Below are 17,038 nucleotides of genomic sequence, written 5' to 3' on the forward strand. Positions count from 1 at the left end.
AAAAGATGATCTTATCTTAAAGCCATAATAATTATTATCATAGGGTTAGTTAGTGAGTTGTATCTAATAAAAAATTATTAAAACTTTATTTATATAGCACCTATAAAAACACAGGTACAAGGTGCTTCACATGCTGTCCTGTTCAGTTTATTTATATTGCACACAGTGGTTCTGTTTATTCTGCTAGTTTCTGGTAGTCTGCTGTTAATTGTCTGTTTGTGTAAGTGCACTGAGCGCAACTACAGCAGAGTCAAATTCCTAGTTTGTGTGCTCATGCCTGGCAAACAAAGCTGATTCTGATTCTAAATATTTAGAATTTAAGAAAAACAAAAGGGAAAATAACAAAAACAAATGTAATAGATGAGAGAGAGGAAGATGGAATAGCATCTTCAGACATGTACCATCACTGATGGGTGTTTTATTTGTCCTGCAGTGTTTTTAATTTAACAATGTAATTACCTCTCAGCCCCAAACAGGCTCACATTTCCCAGATGACCCTCCTCAAATAGTACTTCATTATTTCCAGGTTTAGCAGCGTCATGAGGTTTCTGAGCCATCCCATCCCAATTAATCAACGTGTCAGAAAAGATGCATTATTATTTATTTTAAATTCAAAGTTTTTATTCAGTTCATTGCCATTCACACATTCATACATTGCTTCTATTGTGGAGCACTTTTTTTATATTATCAGCAAATTGCACTGATTCGTGTCTGTCACCTAAACAGGACAGATTTCTTTCATGAATTCTTCTATGAAAAAAAAACAAGGAAAATGTGAAAAGAAAACAAATCCCTGGATCCCTCCCAAATATTGAATGGGTTCTTTCCTGACCAATACCACATCCTACCACCAAGTTTCGTAGTAATCCGTTCAGTTGTTTTTGTGTAATCTTGTTTACAAAGCATGGCGGTTGTATATATACACACAAACATATACATATGAGCTCCCTTTTAGATAATGGTCTATTATTGAATCTGATAATTGTATTATCCCTATTGAGGTTAATATCTAGGTGCTGAAATACCTGAAATCACACTTCTATGAGGAGTATATTTTTGAGAATGGTGCCATCACAGTATCGGAGCTTTGATCTCTGGACATTAGTGGTTTATTAGAAAGTTTCTGGAGAAAGTCACGTCCACTTCACACAACGACAGCTCACAGTTACCTCAGAGGAGTCATTTCATACAGTGAGCAGTGGCTTACTGCAGGATGACGTGCACGTTAAATAGGATTGGTGTGTGGATGGTAATGAGAGGGTGACAGATGGACACACTGGCTTGTTCCACCCTGGCCCAGTCCATGAGCTGCCATTCCACCTTAATGTCAGGCTTAGGTTTCACATTTGCATTAAAGCAGATTGTCACATCAACAGAGGAACGGATAAGAGGCAGTTTGACTGGTTCAGACCGGACGTTACTCGGCCTGAACAACTCGTGGCTTCACTTTTAACCAAACTCCACGAACCTGACTTCAAACAAAACAGAAATTATCACGAGGACAAATGTAGAAGCCAATACTTTCATCTTTATTAATCTTGTTCTCATTGTTTAAATAAATTTTTCCTTTGTAAAATCTCAAAACGAAAACACTGAACAGGAGTGTTAAAGCCTGTCTTAATTTAAAACGAATACACAACAGAATATTAAAAACGTACGGTAACTCTTACTCTGCATCTGTAAACAACCCGTCCCACCCTTCCCTCCCGCTCCACACAGTTGATAAGATTTGGCATGTCCGTTTTCTCAACTCTTATGCCTTCAGCTCTTTGTGTCATTAAAATGTTCTTTTTTTTTTTTATTATTGCAGGTCGGACAATAAAAAAGACAAGTCTGCTAAAAAAAACAAACAACTTCAAATGAGAAAAAAAGCATTAGTGCCAATATTTCTTAACACAGTCAGCAGTATACCGATAGCACTCAAAAACATTTTTGTATAGACCTTCTGTATAGTAAGCAGCCTTGCCCACATAACGACAGGCATTAACATGCACACACACATTTTTCTCACATTCACACGCACGCACACACACAAACTGCGGTGGTGTAATCCACTTACTTGGTCTCAGTCTCACTCATACACATGTCAATATCGTGTGTATGATACTGCGCGCAGCATCGACACGTGGAGAAATGCAACATAGCCGCAAACTGCCAGCAATTTAACATTTATCACTGCAACAGTAACAAACATGTTCAAGAGAGTATAACAGAGAAAGAGTGCGTGAGATACAACAGTAGGAGGTCAGCATTTTGAAAACAGAACAATGACATTTTTCAATATTTTCACTGTTCAAAAATTAAAACCATACATACAAACAAACAGAGAAAAAAAAAATAAACTGAACATACACAGTAAGATACAGTTCTGCTGTCAGTCAGAGCTGTTTGCATGTGTTTGGATTCCGTCTCCGTCTTTAAGGGGACACGAATACAAACTGCACTTTAACCTCACATCATGTAGTAGTTTTAAGTTCTCTTATACGATGAAGGTAATGCTGTGTACAGTGCCCAACTGTCTGAAGGCTTGTCTGTATTTGGTGTGTGCATGTGTATGTAAATCTGTTGAAAAGTCCCCTATTTACTAAGCACATTGCAATCCAGTCAAGTCTTTCAGACCAACTGACTTTTCATTCTTTTTCAGGTTTCAAGTCTAAGCAGTTGAAATCTTCATCTGTGGAAAAAGGCTGTATACACATCTAACAGTCCCTGCATTTGTTTATATAATAGCTTAAGTCTGGCCACAAGAATGTGTGTAAGCATGTCTCACATTTCTGCTTTATGTGTGTGCACGTCAATATGCATACTGAGTATATGTATGCACATGTGGTATATGTGTAGTACATTAATTAATATGCATACCATGTAAATGTGTTTGTGTTTGTGTGTGTGTGCTATAGTAAGTACATATGTAACCCAGTGTATGTTGTATCAGTGTGTCCAAACCTACACATACAAATGGAGGGGCCTCATCAGATGGAGTCAGCTCCTCCCCCCAGCAGGTCGCCAGGCAACAATGCAGCAGGGCTGTCCATTTGGAGCCTTTCCTCCATTTGCGGTGCCCCCCACAGGCTGCTGCTGGGGTATCCGGCAGTCATGCCACCCCAGAGGCCAGACCTCCCACCCTCAACTCCCCCAACACCTCCTCCCTCCCCTGACCCATTCGTGCTCCACTGGGAAAATATCCCTAGCCCGGGTCCTTGGGCTGAAGAGGTGTCTGAAGAACTGCCAGTACCATCGAGACTTTGCCAGCCAGACCCGGAGGACCTCACACTACCTAGACCCGCTGTTCCACTTTCCCCGCCTCCTCCATTTCCACCTGAAGTTGGTGCTGGTGCCCGCTCACTCCCGGGGGAGCTACCACCACTGTTGGCCACAGAGGTGCCTGTACCAGACGAGCCCTGCATTCCACTGGCTGGGGCCCCTCCTGAGCTGCCCCCCTCTGTCCCTCCGGCCTGGGAATGTGCAAAATAGCGAGCAACTTCCTCCTCACTCACAAACTCCGCCAGGATTGTGGTGTTGCCCAAAACACACCTGAGAAGGAGTCACAAGAGAGGGCTCGTTAGATCAACAGGAGAATGATCGATTTGAAGCATGTGTGTATTAGTGAGTGCACAGGTTAACCTACATGTGTAGTGCACCCTGGGCCTTGGCTGCTTCCTGCCGGCTGCTGTAGCGAATCAGAGCGCTGCCCTGGGTTAGGCCAAGATGGAAGGTCAGCAGGGGGCCATGCTGCATGCAGATAGTCCTCAGTGTGGAGCCATCGATCTACAGGGAACCAAGAATGAAGGTTACGTGTAAAAGATTTAGAGTATGCATGTTAAGTGATGTAATGTAACAATGCTCGAGTTATGGTCCACAATCTTGAGTCATCAATTACAGTGGCAGTGAAATGTCAGGGCATCTAGGGGATTACACAACCACAGTTATGTGTATGAAGAATCCAGACTTAATAATGTGGTGAGACTGCAGCTTTATTTAGTCTGAGTCTGCCACAAATACTCTGAGATAGACTAGTGCACAAGAGCACTGACTGAAGCCAAATAGGTTTATATTAAAAAAATCTATACGACTAAAAAATATTATGTGTGCTTTGACTTATAATTAAACATTTTCATTTCTAGGCTTTTCGCAGAGCAGTGTCACGCCAGTGTCATTTGTGCAGACTCTAATTGATTAAATGGCTCATCCAACTTCACAATCCAATTACAGATGGGTCACGCATCATTCTGTCTAATTTACATAAGACAGACTGAAGGAGAATACAGATGAATGAGCACAGACGTTTAATGCTTCTGAATCTAAACCCTGACCAGTCTGTCTGGGCAGGTGTTCTACTTTACAGCCATGATAAACTCTGATAAACTGAGTTCTACGTTGTTGCACATCACACTCACCCTTCTACATAATTTCAGTGTACAGGTTTACTGGTGGTGACACTGCAACTGTCTAAATTCAATGTTGTTACAAACGCCATTTCTCTCAACCTGTCCCTCTTATGTTTACATCCTTACCTGCGGGGTCAGGTTGCTCAGCAACAACCAGCAGCTGCCTCTGGAGGCCGTGCCATCGCTCCAAGCTGAGCCTTTAATGAAAACAGACAAGGAGGGAGACAAACCGAAAAGACGACAAGGATCAAACAATTAGAGGGAATGTCTTAGTTGACAAACAGAGATAACACTGAAGAGAACGTATCTACATGAAGAGAATGTATCTACTAGGATTCATGATGCTTTACTTAAAGCTGAGCCAACATGTCACTGTAAAGAGGATCTTTCTCTACGCAGCATATAGTTGAGAAGTAAGCTGACAAATTGTTGTGAAATAACGAGATCGTTCGCCTGTACCTGGCCCATATCTTGACTCTTGATTCATCCCACCTCCTCCCCAGCTCCGGGCCGACCGTGGGCCCCCACTGCCCCATGGGGAGGGCGAGGCCTGCTTCTGATTAGTTAAGCCAGGAGGGGGGCGTGGCAGATGCGAGCTGTTGCGATTGGTTTTCCAAAACTTGTTTTGTCCGATGGGCTCTGGAGGCCAGCTGGGCTTGTACTCCGAGTACTTTCCTGAGGAGGAAATGGAGAGGGGGGGAGAAGGAGGGGGAATATGAGTTTTGACAAAGAGACCACAGAAATGGGAGTGGAGACGACATAGTTCAGCCAACTGCTTAGGCGTCTCTCCAAAAAAGACATAACTTGTGCACCAGTAAAAAAAACAGAGATTATAAGATGAAAGAGAGTCTAAAGGTCAAGTTGCAAAACGAAATACAGAAAATAAACATGTACCTGTGCTGTGTGCATTGCTGAGCAGACTGTCTGAGGCACTGTAGGGCCAGGCACCAGGTGAAGGCAGCGAGGTGTTGAGGGAAGGGTTTGGCCCTACAAAACATTACAAGGTTATAAACACATTCTGTGATAAACAAGACAGGGCAACCAAAGTCCAGCTGGACAGCAGACAGATTGTGAGGAACACTGGTTAACAAAACATTCGAGCCATGACTAACAATAAAGCCACAGGAACCAAACGTAGGTTGCACTATTAACAATGCATATAGTTTAAAATGTAGTACAAGTTAAAAGAACTTGAACACAAAGTGCACAAATACCTATGTTGTCTCGTAGTAACTGGTGGTCAGAGTCATTGAGGCTTGGGGGTCCTGGGGAGCCAAGAACACTACCAGGAGTCATGTAGGGGTCAGACTCGGGGTCTCCACTACTCTGGATTCCTTTCCAGGGCACACCGGGCTGGAACTCTGTGATCAGACAACAGTAAACTTATTAAAATGATGTGTTATCATGGATGTGGCCGTGTTTATTGTTCAAAATGTATTTAGGAACAATTTGACAATAATAAGGAGCAAATGTTTTGCAATTAGTTTGTTCTTATTTTCTTTAGATTAGGTAAAGAGCTCTTGTCCAATACATTTGTCACATGCTGCATATTATTTGAGCCTGAGTTGGAATTAACGATTTCTCTTCATTGCTTCTCTGACCCTGACTCAGGCAAACTCACCTGGAGGCCAGCTGGATATGGCAGGTTTGTTCCCCATTTTACTACCGGGAGTTCGATGCCAGTTGTCTGCAGAGCCCTGTGGGGGAATCCCTAAACCATCACCGCCCAGCATTTCATACTGGGAGTAAGGGGATCCTCCTCTCACCTTTATAGAACTGGGTAACGGGCCTTCAGAAGAGCACACAAGGGAGAAATCAGGTCAAACAGATTCAACTGACAGAGCTTCATTCAGATACATTATGAATGAGGGTGATTATCAGTTCAGTCAATAGCAGACGGACAGAAGCCTGAGATGTGAGCGTTCCTGAAGTGTGAAATTTGTCAGCCCACCGTTCTTATGAAGGCTTGGGTTGGGGGGAGAGGGAGCTGGGGAGTGTCCCTCCATCATCCACTTGAATCTGGACTGCTGTCCTCCGGTTTCCTTCATGCCTCCCATCATGGGACCAAGCTCCAATCCTGACATGTTACCACCAGGGGCAAGCCCTGAAAAGAGATCAGTGTTTATAGAGATTTCACATTTACAAGTGGCTGTTACTGGCTCACCTAGAAGATTACACAGACCCGCCACCAGATAAGGCTTTTAGCACTTAACAACTTTATTTACAGTTACATTTACAACAGACTGTATTAGTCTAACCGCTAAGATTTTGCCTGTTGGACTCACCAGAGTACATCCCTTGTGTTTTGGCATGATGGTCTGATAAGGGCCCCCCCATTCCAGGATGTGGAAGGGAGTCAACCATGGGCTGTTTGGAGAGGCCTGCTCCCAGGTGAGAAGGGGACAGTTTGGAGCCCCCTCCTCCTGTTCCAGCTCCTCCAACCCCACCCTGCTGATGCTGCCTCTGCTGCTGCAGAATAGCCATAATCCTCGCCAGCTGAGGAAGATACAAGAAGATGATGTTTCTAACACACGAAAGACACTGACGTCATGTGAAAGACAATTGTCTTAATACTAAGTGTTACATTTACAAATACACCCATCAACTTTGACCAATTCCTTGCTGAGAGCAGTGTTGACATGTTGTAGTTACAGCAGAGAAATACAGAATGGTTGAAATCCTGATGACCCTGAATGTGGTATAACAATGATTGTAGAATATAAACATGTTCACCTGCTGTGGGTCTGCCTGCTGCCTGAGAGGCTGAGGCTGAGGGAACTTCCTCTGGTTCTGCAGGAGCTGCTGTTGTTGCTGTTGCTGCTGCTGCTGCAGAAGGAGCTGACAAGCCTGTGGGGCGGTGGAAGAAATGGACATGAAGACATGAAGGTGAACAGCATATGTAAGTCTATGCTCACACAGACACTGCAAGTAAGTGAAGTCACAAGCTGGATTACAATTAACCATCTGTTACTAAGATATTATGCACAAAGGACAGTATATTAAAATGTCTAGTCCATGAGTCAATCCATCAATTAACAATCTAAGATTGAGGCACATACCAGATGGAACTGCTGCACATGGGGGTAAATGTTGCTGAGCATTGCTAGCTGCTGTGGGGAAATTTGAGGAGGGATCACCCCTCCACCAACACCACCGACCCCGCCGACACTTCCGACGCTGCCGACACCTCCCACTCCACCAACCACTCCACCCACACTGCTACCAGGAGAAGGCATCTGCTTCAGCATAGGACCCGGCACCTGCACATCACAGGGATTTACTTATATAGAGCTCCACTTAATGGAGTAGGAGGGACACTCCATTATTCCAAATAAATTATTGACTTCAAATATTCAAATTAAATTATTATTCAAACCATGAAGTCTTATTTTCTGCAGATATTTTAATATTCAATATTTTAATTATCTTGTTTTTAGAGGCTTATATTCTTGTAATTAATCTTGTTGTGGTATTTTACTTGTTGATGTGGAGGATTATTTTGTCACTATTATGCTTTTTTTCCATTTTTACCTCCACCGAGGTTATGTTTGTTTGTTTGTTTGTTTGTAAGAAAGATTTGGCAAAAACAACTTGATGGATTTCCACGAAACTTGGTTAAATGATGCGGTATTTGTCAGGGAAGAACCAGACACATCCATGAAATCCTGCTGTAAAAACAATTTGGTGCAGATCCTGAAAAAAAGACGACACCACATTTTGTGATATGTAACCCACATGTAAAATGCTCTTGTCCCATGTTCCAGGCCTTTTTGTGATGTGAGGATACTTTCTATAATATTGGTGAATATCCAATTAGTATTTACTTACACAGAACACAGCGACATGTTTATTTTTATATTTGACCTCAATTTGTATGCGCCCTGGAAAGTGTGGTAAGTGCCGGACCAAAAGGAAATCAGGCAATAAATAATTCATTTCAACAGCTAGCAAGCCCAACCAACAACATTCACGTCTACAAACCAGACCAACATATCACTACAGGTTTCAATGCATATCGCTTTGCCTCCAACTATTTAAGACATGTAGCACCAGCCTTTTTTTGGTGAAATATTCAATTAATATGAAATATCATATAACCAAATACAACTGTTTGTGTCCATATTGGCTCTGAGGAGACCTTCCAGCTCTGATCTTAACTTAAAACACCTGCGACTGAAGACAACAGACCTGTGCAGAGAGGAACTGATGAGGCACTTGAGCACGCAACCCCTGGGAGTTCAGCGGATGCATGCCCGGTTGGTGCATCCCTCGAGGTGGAGCCATCCCTCCGCCACTGCCAGCAAACCCTCCATGGCCACCCATCTGAAGTGCAATGAAAACCATAAAAAAACAGAATTGTACAACTGCTGAATATTACTACCTTTAGACCTGAAGTTAGTGCAAGTCACTCTTAGAATTTCACATCCAAAAAAAAGATATAAAAATGGAAGGTCTGTGAAGTGAATTACAAACAGACTCCTACCTTGTCTCCATACGGCCCCATGTCAACGGGACCCATGTCTTTGGAACTAGGCATGCGGTAACCTCCTCCGCCTCTTCCTCCCCTACGCATCTCTCCGTTATAGTCACTCATTCCTCTCTTGTCTCCTTCCATCTTTTTGTCATCACTTGGATCATCACCCTATGAAACAACAATATAATTTAGTGGCATTACATAATGATGGTATCAATATCATTCACTACAACTAATCGAATGTGCAACTCACCAGAAGGCCCATGTTTGAAAACTGACGTGAAACTGGGTTCATCCAGCTCTCCCCACCTCCACTCTTTGGGAAGGAAATCAAAATATTATTCTCAGTCAATAAAATTAATTATAAAAGTACGTGTAATTGTAAGTATTGAGGAAACTGTTTTGTCTATTTTGTAAAATGAATCAAGAGAGACTATACATAAACTGAATTGTGTCCAAACTCTAGTTTCCTACCTTCATGTTGCCTCTCTTGCCTCCATGAGTCTGACCCCAGCCTCCAGAGTTGAAGGAGGAGCTGTTGCCCTGGTTGGTCGTGTTGTTCCAGACCCCTCCACTACCATCGTCTTCCTCATCCCAGCTGGCGTGACGGGAGGCTGCAACGGAGGCCTCTCCCTTCCCACCCCAGCTTTCCATCGACTTGGTGCCTGCTTTAAGAACAAAGCAGATGGTTATGATGTTAGATCCTTTGGTTTGAAAAATGCTGAATACCATTAAAAGTGAGAGCTGAGTGATGTTGCTTGATTTGAGACTCAGATTCATGTTAAAGTTTCTGTAGTTCTTCTGCTCTTACCAGGTTTACCAGGGTTGGGTGAAGGGTTCCCCCAGCCAGAAGCTTTGCTGGGTTCCTCTTGATCCCCCCAGCCTGCTGTTGCATCTGACGCCTGGCCCCACGTAGTATTACCATTATCCCCAGATGGTGCACCTCCTCCCCACATACCCGGACCTGGAGAATGATGAAATTGAACGATACACTTTAGAAATGTGCCACAGAAAAATATCAAAATAAATGTGTTAGGCTGATTACAAGAGTTAGTATTGTCAGTTTGTCAAGTGTTGTTGAAGCTGACATAAGAAAACATTTTTGTGCCCTGCTACAGCTGCTTTTTTTTAAATGTATGAAATCAAGAACATTAAAAAATTAATAAGATGCCGATGAGCAGAATAAAACTTGTAATACTTAAAGAAGAATTTAAAGGCGGCTGTTCAATCTACTTTAGGTGTGACTTGCCAAATGCATACTTATTATTCTGCTTACCCGCTGCAGCACTGCGAGAGTTTGCATCCCTGCTGTGCTGCATCCCTTGCTGCATCCCTTGCTGCCTTCTGGGGGGTTGCTGCTGCATGCCTGGAGGCGGGGCCTGCTGAGCGTGGCTTTGACTGGGGGGAGCACTGTTCTTGTCCCACAAGTTCACATTCTTGCTTTTGTAGCGGGTTGGGTCTCCCCAGGCAGAAGTGCCATCATCGATTTCCATCTTGCGACTGATAGACTGAGGGGAGGGTTCTTCCCAGCCACTGGTCTCCAGGGCATCCCCCCCACCTCCAGAGATTTGGGGGATTGGGCCAGAGGTCCAGCCTGAACTTTGGTTCTGATTCTTGGATGGTGGACCTCCACCTCCACCTCCATCTCTCCCTCCAACATTGGACCGGCTGTTCCACCCACCTTGCATGGGACCTCCTGGTGGCTGCTGGCCCTGTGATTGGTGCTGCTGTTGATTTGGGGCTTTCATTGGTGCCACTTGGCTGTTTGGTATCTGTGCTGCTGCTGTGTGGGGCTTGGCACTCCCCCAATCTTGGTGGGATTTGCTTGCACCCCCATCCCCCCCTTCCCATCCTCCTCGCTGAGACCCTCCCTCATCCATATTACCCCAGGAAGATCCCTCATCAGAGTTGCCTCCACCTCGGCCTCGCCCATCTCCCCGCCCATCTCCCCGTCCATCTCTCGCCCATCGCCCGGCCATCTCGCCCATCTCCCGGCCATCTCCTCGCCCATCTCCCCGTCCATCTCCTCGCCCATCTCCCCGTCCATCTCCTCGCCCATCTCCCCACCCACCTCCAGGCTTCGAGTCCCTCTGTCCCCAGTCTCCTCCCCCTCCAACCTGTCCTCCCCAACCACCTGTCTCCCCTCTTCCAGTCCCCTTCCATCCCCCTGTCCCTTTTTCCTCTGGACCATCGGTCCACTCGCTACCCTGATTTCCAGTGTCTCTCCTGTTCCCTCCTCCTCTGTGATCCCTCCATTGTTGTTGTTCGTCAGTCCCCCATCCTTTGCCCTGGGTTTCGGGTGGAAGATCACCCCAGCCTCCAGCTGCCTTCCCTGGGTTGGCCTTGATATCTTCTTCTGGCAATCCTGGCTTCCTTATAGTGCTACCATGCACATGAGTACCACAGGTTGACTGTGTGGCATCACCATCGCAGCCATCCTTAACTGGAGCAGGCCCAGAGTTTAGGCTGGCCGTGTGACTGCCAGAGGACGGATCATTAGTTACTGAACTGGTATTAGAGGGGTACCCGGGACCACGACTAGTGGTCGTGGTTGCTGATGAGAATGCAGAGGAAGATGAAGTACTTCTTTGCTTTCGGTTTCCTACTCCTGCTGTGGTGTCCAGGTCCCAGGCCACATTCTGTCGAATCTGGGTCTGCCCCCAGCCCATGTTAGAAAGTACTCTGGGGTCCAGGTCAGATCGATTTAGCATGCCAAGTAAGGCCACTTCAGCATTGGAGGTCTGGGGGGAGCGGTTGTCTACAGGTGAGGCTTGGTCCTGCTTGTGACTGCCACCAGCCCCTTCTCCACCGCTTCCAGCTGTGGACCCTCCTCCGCTAGAGGATGAAGGTGCTCCACTTCCAGTGCCTTCACCCTGCCCTCCTCCTCCTCCCCCTACTCCTCCTCCACCCCACTCACAAACTGCTTTGTCTCCACTCTCCACCCCTGTCTGATTGTCCCAAGCTTTTGTCATAGTTTCAAACTTTGGTGAGGCAGAGTCCTGCAGAACACTGCCCCCAATACTGCCTCCACTACTGCTGCTGTTGCTGCTGCTCACATCTCCTCCTCTTCCACTTCCTATTGCTAAGTTAGTCAAAGTTACACTGCCCCTTGTTCCAGCCCACTCTGCTTCTGAACTGCCTCCTTCCCATGCTCCCTGAGATACCACTGGGGTATTTGAACCACCGTCATTTCCCTTGCCCCAGCCTGGCTTCTCTCCCTGGCTACCAAAGCCCCACGCATTCCCTTCCTGCCCCTGAGCTCCAGTGCCTCCCCCACCCCACCCATCGGCCGGTGACACACCTGCACTGAGGTCAGAGGACACTGGTGGCATGGATCTCCAAGAAGAAGAGGCAGGTAAGGAGGAAGACGAGGAGCCAGAAAGATTACCACTCCCTTCTTCTTCAATACTAGCAACCCCACAACCTTTCTCATCACCACCTTCTTGATTTGGTCCTGCTCCTCCTCTTGCTCCCCCACTTGAACCCAGCTCCGGGTTTCCTAAGTGCTGCGGTTCTCCACTTCTGGCCGGAACAGCTATCTCAGTATGCTGCTGATGAAGACCAGTTTGATTCACAGATGAAAGAGAATGAGTGGTGATGGGGGTGGTGCTGGCAGAGAACGAGGAAGCTGAAGTAATGGACGAGTGCAGTGGAAGGCCTTCGCTAGCCGAAGTTGATGTCCCACCTTGCACCAGGGCAGGCCAGGCAGAGGGGTTCATGTTGGGGTTAAAATTGGCACCAGGGACACTGCTGCTGCCACCCACAGGGCTCTCCTGAGGCCCAGGTAGAAGATGGGAGACTTTGGAATTGTAAAATGCTGCTGATCCTAACCCTGCCTCCACCTGAGAGGAGGTGGAAGAGCCCCACACATCACTTGACTGAACACATTCATTAAGCGAGGAAGAGGAGGAAAGAGGAGGAGAAGAACGAGGTGGGGAAGGATTGTCCATGTTCCCTGCTCCTCCTCCTGCCGTTCCTCCCTTCTGCTGGATGCTTCTCTCACTCCATGAGGCACTACTGTTGTTGTTACCGGGGCAGTCTTGCTCCTGCACCCCTCCTCCAGCCACGTCAGAACTCAATTTGGCCCCGCCTAGGATGCTTGGCCAATCCTCCAGGTCAGTCCCATCCACAATCACCGTCCCGCAGCCCTGAGAAGAGGACTGGCTGCCAGAGCCCGCCCCCCATGTGGAATTTGCATAAGTTGAAGTAGTAGTAGAAGAAGAAGACGACAGAGCAGCAACACATAATGAAGATGAGTTGGGGGGTGAAGGGGAGGATGAACCCAGGTTGGAATCTATAATGACAAAATTAAAGAGCATTGATATGATTTGCAATTGAAAATAATTCATCAATTCAATACGAACAACATGTGTAACTGGTGATACCAACTCTGACCTATTGGTCACTACAATACATGCATATCATTGACGTGAGGAAGTTCACAACTGAAATATTGTGACATTTATATTGTAACATCAACCAATGGGTTGTGCTGAGGAGCTGCCCACTGAACGTCCTAACTTCGGATCATAAGCCGAGATTCTTCAAACCGAGCATTTTTTTTCCTTTCCGGTCTGTGCAGCTACCTTTGCAGACATTTTGGTCAAAGTATCTGAGCATCTTAATTCAATTTAGTCTCTGACTTTTGTCATTGTTTGATAGTCTAAATCAGCTACAGCCCTAATGTGCTGCTGTAAAATCTGTTACTTGTTCCTCTAACGCATTGTGATTAATCAAAACAATATCAAGTTCCTCAACTGTTGCTGCTTGATGGCAGGAGATCACTTCTATATGTGGCATGTGACACTCAGGGGATTACACAATTAACATGAAAATCGTTTTCGTTCTTTGACATTGACGAACCTGCGCCTCCAGCTGTGCTTGCATTGGGGTTATCTGCTCCCTGTGAGGACACAGGAGGGGTGGCTGCCCAGCCACTGCCTCCTCCTGTACCTCCCTCCCCTCCTCCTCCTCCTCCTCCCCCCAGCAGCATGGAGGACAGCGGCGGCTGGCCTCTCTTCAGTAACACTTTGTGGTCCTGCTGGCTGCGAAATCTCGGTGGAACCTCTCTGGACATGTATCGCTGCTGCTGGGAGGTCTGGCTGCCAGAGGGGGAGGAGGAGGGCTGTCCGTTGGCCACAGCAGTCCGCTGCTTTGCATTGTTCCCACCACCAGTAGGAACTTGTGCAGAAACCCCAGCGGCACCAGGACTGGGGGATGAGGGGGCAACGGGGCCAGGGCTGGGGGACACTGAGCCTGGGGTGGCGAGCGGCTGGGAGCAGGAGGGTTTGGCTGATTCTGGCACTAAAATATAAAAAGAATAACAGGTATTAATCACCAGTAGACTTCAGTGTGGTTAAAAACAGAAAGACAGTATGTGCTAGGTAGGTTCAGCTACTCTGTAATTAACAGTTTAAGAAAAGTTTGAGGAAACTCTAAATTCTTGTAAGAACTGGGTGCAGCAGATTAGCGCATCTTATAAAACAATCTAGAATTTAGGGTAATCATCACATGGAATGATAAAGTAAGTGAGCGAGAAAAAAAGGAGAGCAGGATCATGATAAACTAAATAAACAAACGTACCTTTGATTTTCTGTTCTGGCCCCTACAACAGAAAGAAAAATGATGTCAGGTATTGGGAAGAAACTGGTAAGCTGGTAAAGCAACAAGACAATATCATGAATCCATTTAGAACTACAACTTTAATCTTACCAGACTTAGTTCTTGCTACTGAAACTGAGGAATACATGAGCAAAAATAAAATCTACTTTTGATATTCTTTCCTAAATTGGCAAAATCAGTACAAGAAGCTAAATCTTTAAAACACGAGTTCGAAATGACAAATAATTTTTAACATGTATCAGATCCAATTCAACTTTAAAAAAAATCCTGGTTAAATGGTAATGATATGGAACCAGGAATGTCTCTCGAAGTATCTGCAAAATGCACAAAATAAACCACAATCAGCTGTAAATATTTGGTCGTTAACCTTCTGAGAGGTTTCCCTTTTCTTCTTATCTTCTTTCTTCTTTTTCTTGTCTTCCATGAACTACTGTTCCCTTTCTTGATTCTCCTGTCTGGGGTAGAGAAAAGTACACGTTCAGTTATTTGCAACACCTCAAGTCGTACGGAAAAGCAATGCACGCACACAAACAGATAATGTGCACTTCATCCGACCAGTGCCAAGTTTTACTCCTACACAGTCAGAGTTGTAAGGGCTGTAACGTTAACCAGGGGCAGACAGCTTGACAACCGCCTGTGGTAGCCTAGCTCCTCACTGCATAATTCATTAACCAGAAAGCGATTGCAAGTCCAACCAGGAGACAAACAGCGGCCACACAAACTATGAGAGACTATGACCCCTCTACTACTCTGGAAAACGCCAGATTCTCCTGTATTCCAGTAGATGAGTCTGTTAGGGTAGAATGATCTATAGTATGATATAGAAGGCACAAGCTTTAATGAGATAACTTGACCCCCCCCTACTCCATTAACACCATCACCACCAAAAGTAAATATGTGCATTGGGCAAATCCCACGAGGCGGTTTCTGTGGAAAACAAAACGTGCCACACAGGAAGCTGAGGGCAGTAAATGGACAGAGATGTTTGTAGGAAAAGTCTGTAAACACCACAGGGCCCAGAGCTAAGCTGTGGATAATCTAGCATCGTGTCACACAACGCTAATGTGAGCTAAGTGGACAACTCGCCGTGTTGCATGTAAACACACCAGCTGACACTACGGCTCACAGCCAGTTGACGTGTGGCCACGGGTCCAGATGTTTGCGTCCGCACGAGGAGCCACCGACCCGCGTTTCCTTTTAATAACAGGCCACGGAGGAACAGCTGTGTAGCCGCTAGGTACCTCTGTGCTAACAGCTAACGTATGCTAGTCGCCTCCGGAGCAGCGGGTGACCCGAGGAGCCGGGGGGCTCACAGGGGGCAGCGCGACCCGCGGACCCCGCACGACGACGCCGACCCGTGCGCAGTTGAGAGCGGACAACACGCACGTCACATCGGATAAAGACATGCCCCTTATCCCTCGAGCACCATTTTCCATTCACACCATTTCATGTGGCGTTTTTTTTTCGTAACTGCACATTTATAAATACAACGCGTTAAACGAGCGGTGCTAATGGTGGACGGGCTCCAAGCTGGGGACCAACTTAAACAGCGTCCACATAACAATCGGAAGAACACAACCGCTGCGGACTGCACAACGACAACACACATTAGCATTAGCATTAGCAAACACGGTGCGTGTGTGGAAAAGGTGCCCGGGGCGCGTTTCCACGCCACCGCTCGACAACACTCACCTCGGGAATCACACAGGACATAAAAGTGCGTCTGTGCAAAAAAAAAAAAATCTCTTGCAGAGCTAGCGCTAGCGGGCTAGCTGGGGAGCTAGCCGAGCGAGCGAGTTCTTCGAGGCTTTCAAGGCTGAAGTCGAGTAAGAAATGACATCACCGAGCGGCGACGCGTGGATCGTAGAAAAGAATCCGAGGAAAGGCGAGAGTTCTTTTAGTCCTGGATCCGCAAACAACGCGTTACCTCGGGGTGACTGTCAGACGCTGTGTGGTCGGTTCGTTTACTAGCGGCCATTTTGCTTCTGAGCTGTGAAGCGGATGAAATCACCAGGCTGCGATCACAGAGGGGGGAGGGTGGGGGAGGAGGAGGAGGAGCCACCAGGGGGCGCCCGAGCAACCGGGGGCGTGACGTCATGTACACGCGAACCAAAAAGAAGTAAACAACAGCTGATTAGAACAAGAAGGGAAGAAGTGACCTCCAGTGTTTCCACGTGACAAGTTGGACTGGCTCTTCACGTCATGTCCAGTGAACCTGTTCATGTTCATCAGTGTCAAGTTTACATCAGTGTCAAGTTTACATTTACTGTTAAAATGATTTGTCTTGAGGTCAAACTTGTGTACTTGCCTTTTTTTTTGTATATGTGCACTTCCTGTTGTGTGTTCTAAATGACAATAAAGTTCACTTTGACTTTAACTTTGCTGTGAATATGGAGGAGATGTTTTATTTCTCGTGCAAAAGTTACATTCACGTGAGCTCAGGCTGCATTTTCAACACCCCCTGTAAAAAGGCTGGTGATGGTGACCAACCAGCAAGTGTCAAATTACAATTTGTGAAGATGGGCAGACGTGCAACTTGTGTCACATGAACGCA

General features: G+C 46.1%; 1 protein-coding gene across 2 annotated transcripts; it reads right to left on the minus strand.

The window, feature by feature from the left end:
• Nucleotides 1-1,508: 1,508 nt before the first annotated feature.
• On the minus strand, nt 1,509-16,493 carry LOC118123022 (trinucleotide repeat-containing gene 6B protein). 2 transcript variants are annotated; one of them, XM_047343986.1, is made up of 21 exons: nt 16,177-16,493; nt 14,852-14,939; nt 14,446-14,467; nt 13,726-14,166; nt 10,139-13,156; nt 9,674-9,826; nt 9,337-9,530; nt 9,116-9,178; nt 8,872-9,030; nt 8,577-8,711; nt 7,448-7,648; nt 7,122-7,235; nt 6,674-6,884; nt 6,340-6,492; nt 6,010-6,177; nt 5,603-5,749; nt 5,283-5,375; nt 4,848-5,063; nt 4,515-4,585; nt 3,629-3,768; nt 1,509-3,534 (listed from the first exon to the last, which is right to left on the minus strand). In XM_047343986.1, exons 2-21 carry the CDS (start codon nt 14,906-14,908, stop codon nt 2,973-2,975), a joined length of 6,318 nt encoding a protein of 2,105 aa, XP_047199942.1. In that variant the 5' UTR covers nt 14,909-14,939; nt 16,177-16,493; the 3' UTR covers nt 1,509-2,972. The 2 variants fall into 2 exon arrangements, with proteins under 2 accessions (XP_047199942.1, XP_047199943.1); XM_047343987.1 differs by lacking the exon at nt 7,448-7,648.
• Nucleotides 16,494-17,038: the final 545 nt, after the last annotated feature.

This window comes from Hippoglossus stenolepis, chromosome 16 (assembly GCF_022539355.2).
Source record: "Hippoglossus stenolepis isolate QCI-W04-F060 chromosome 16, HSTE1.2, whole genome shotgun sequence".
NCBI lineage: Eukaryota > Metazoa > Chordata > Actinopteri > Pleuronectiformes > Pleuronectidae > Hippoglossus > Hippoglossus stenolepis.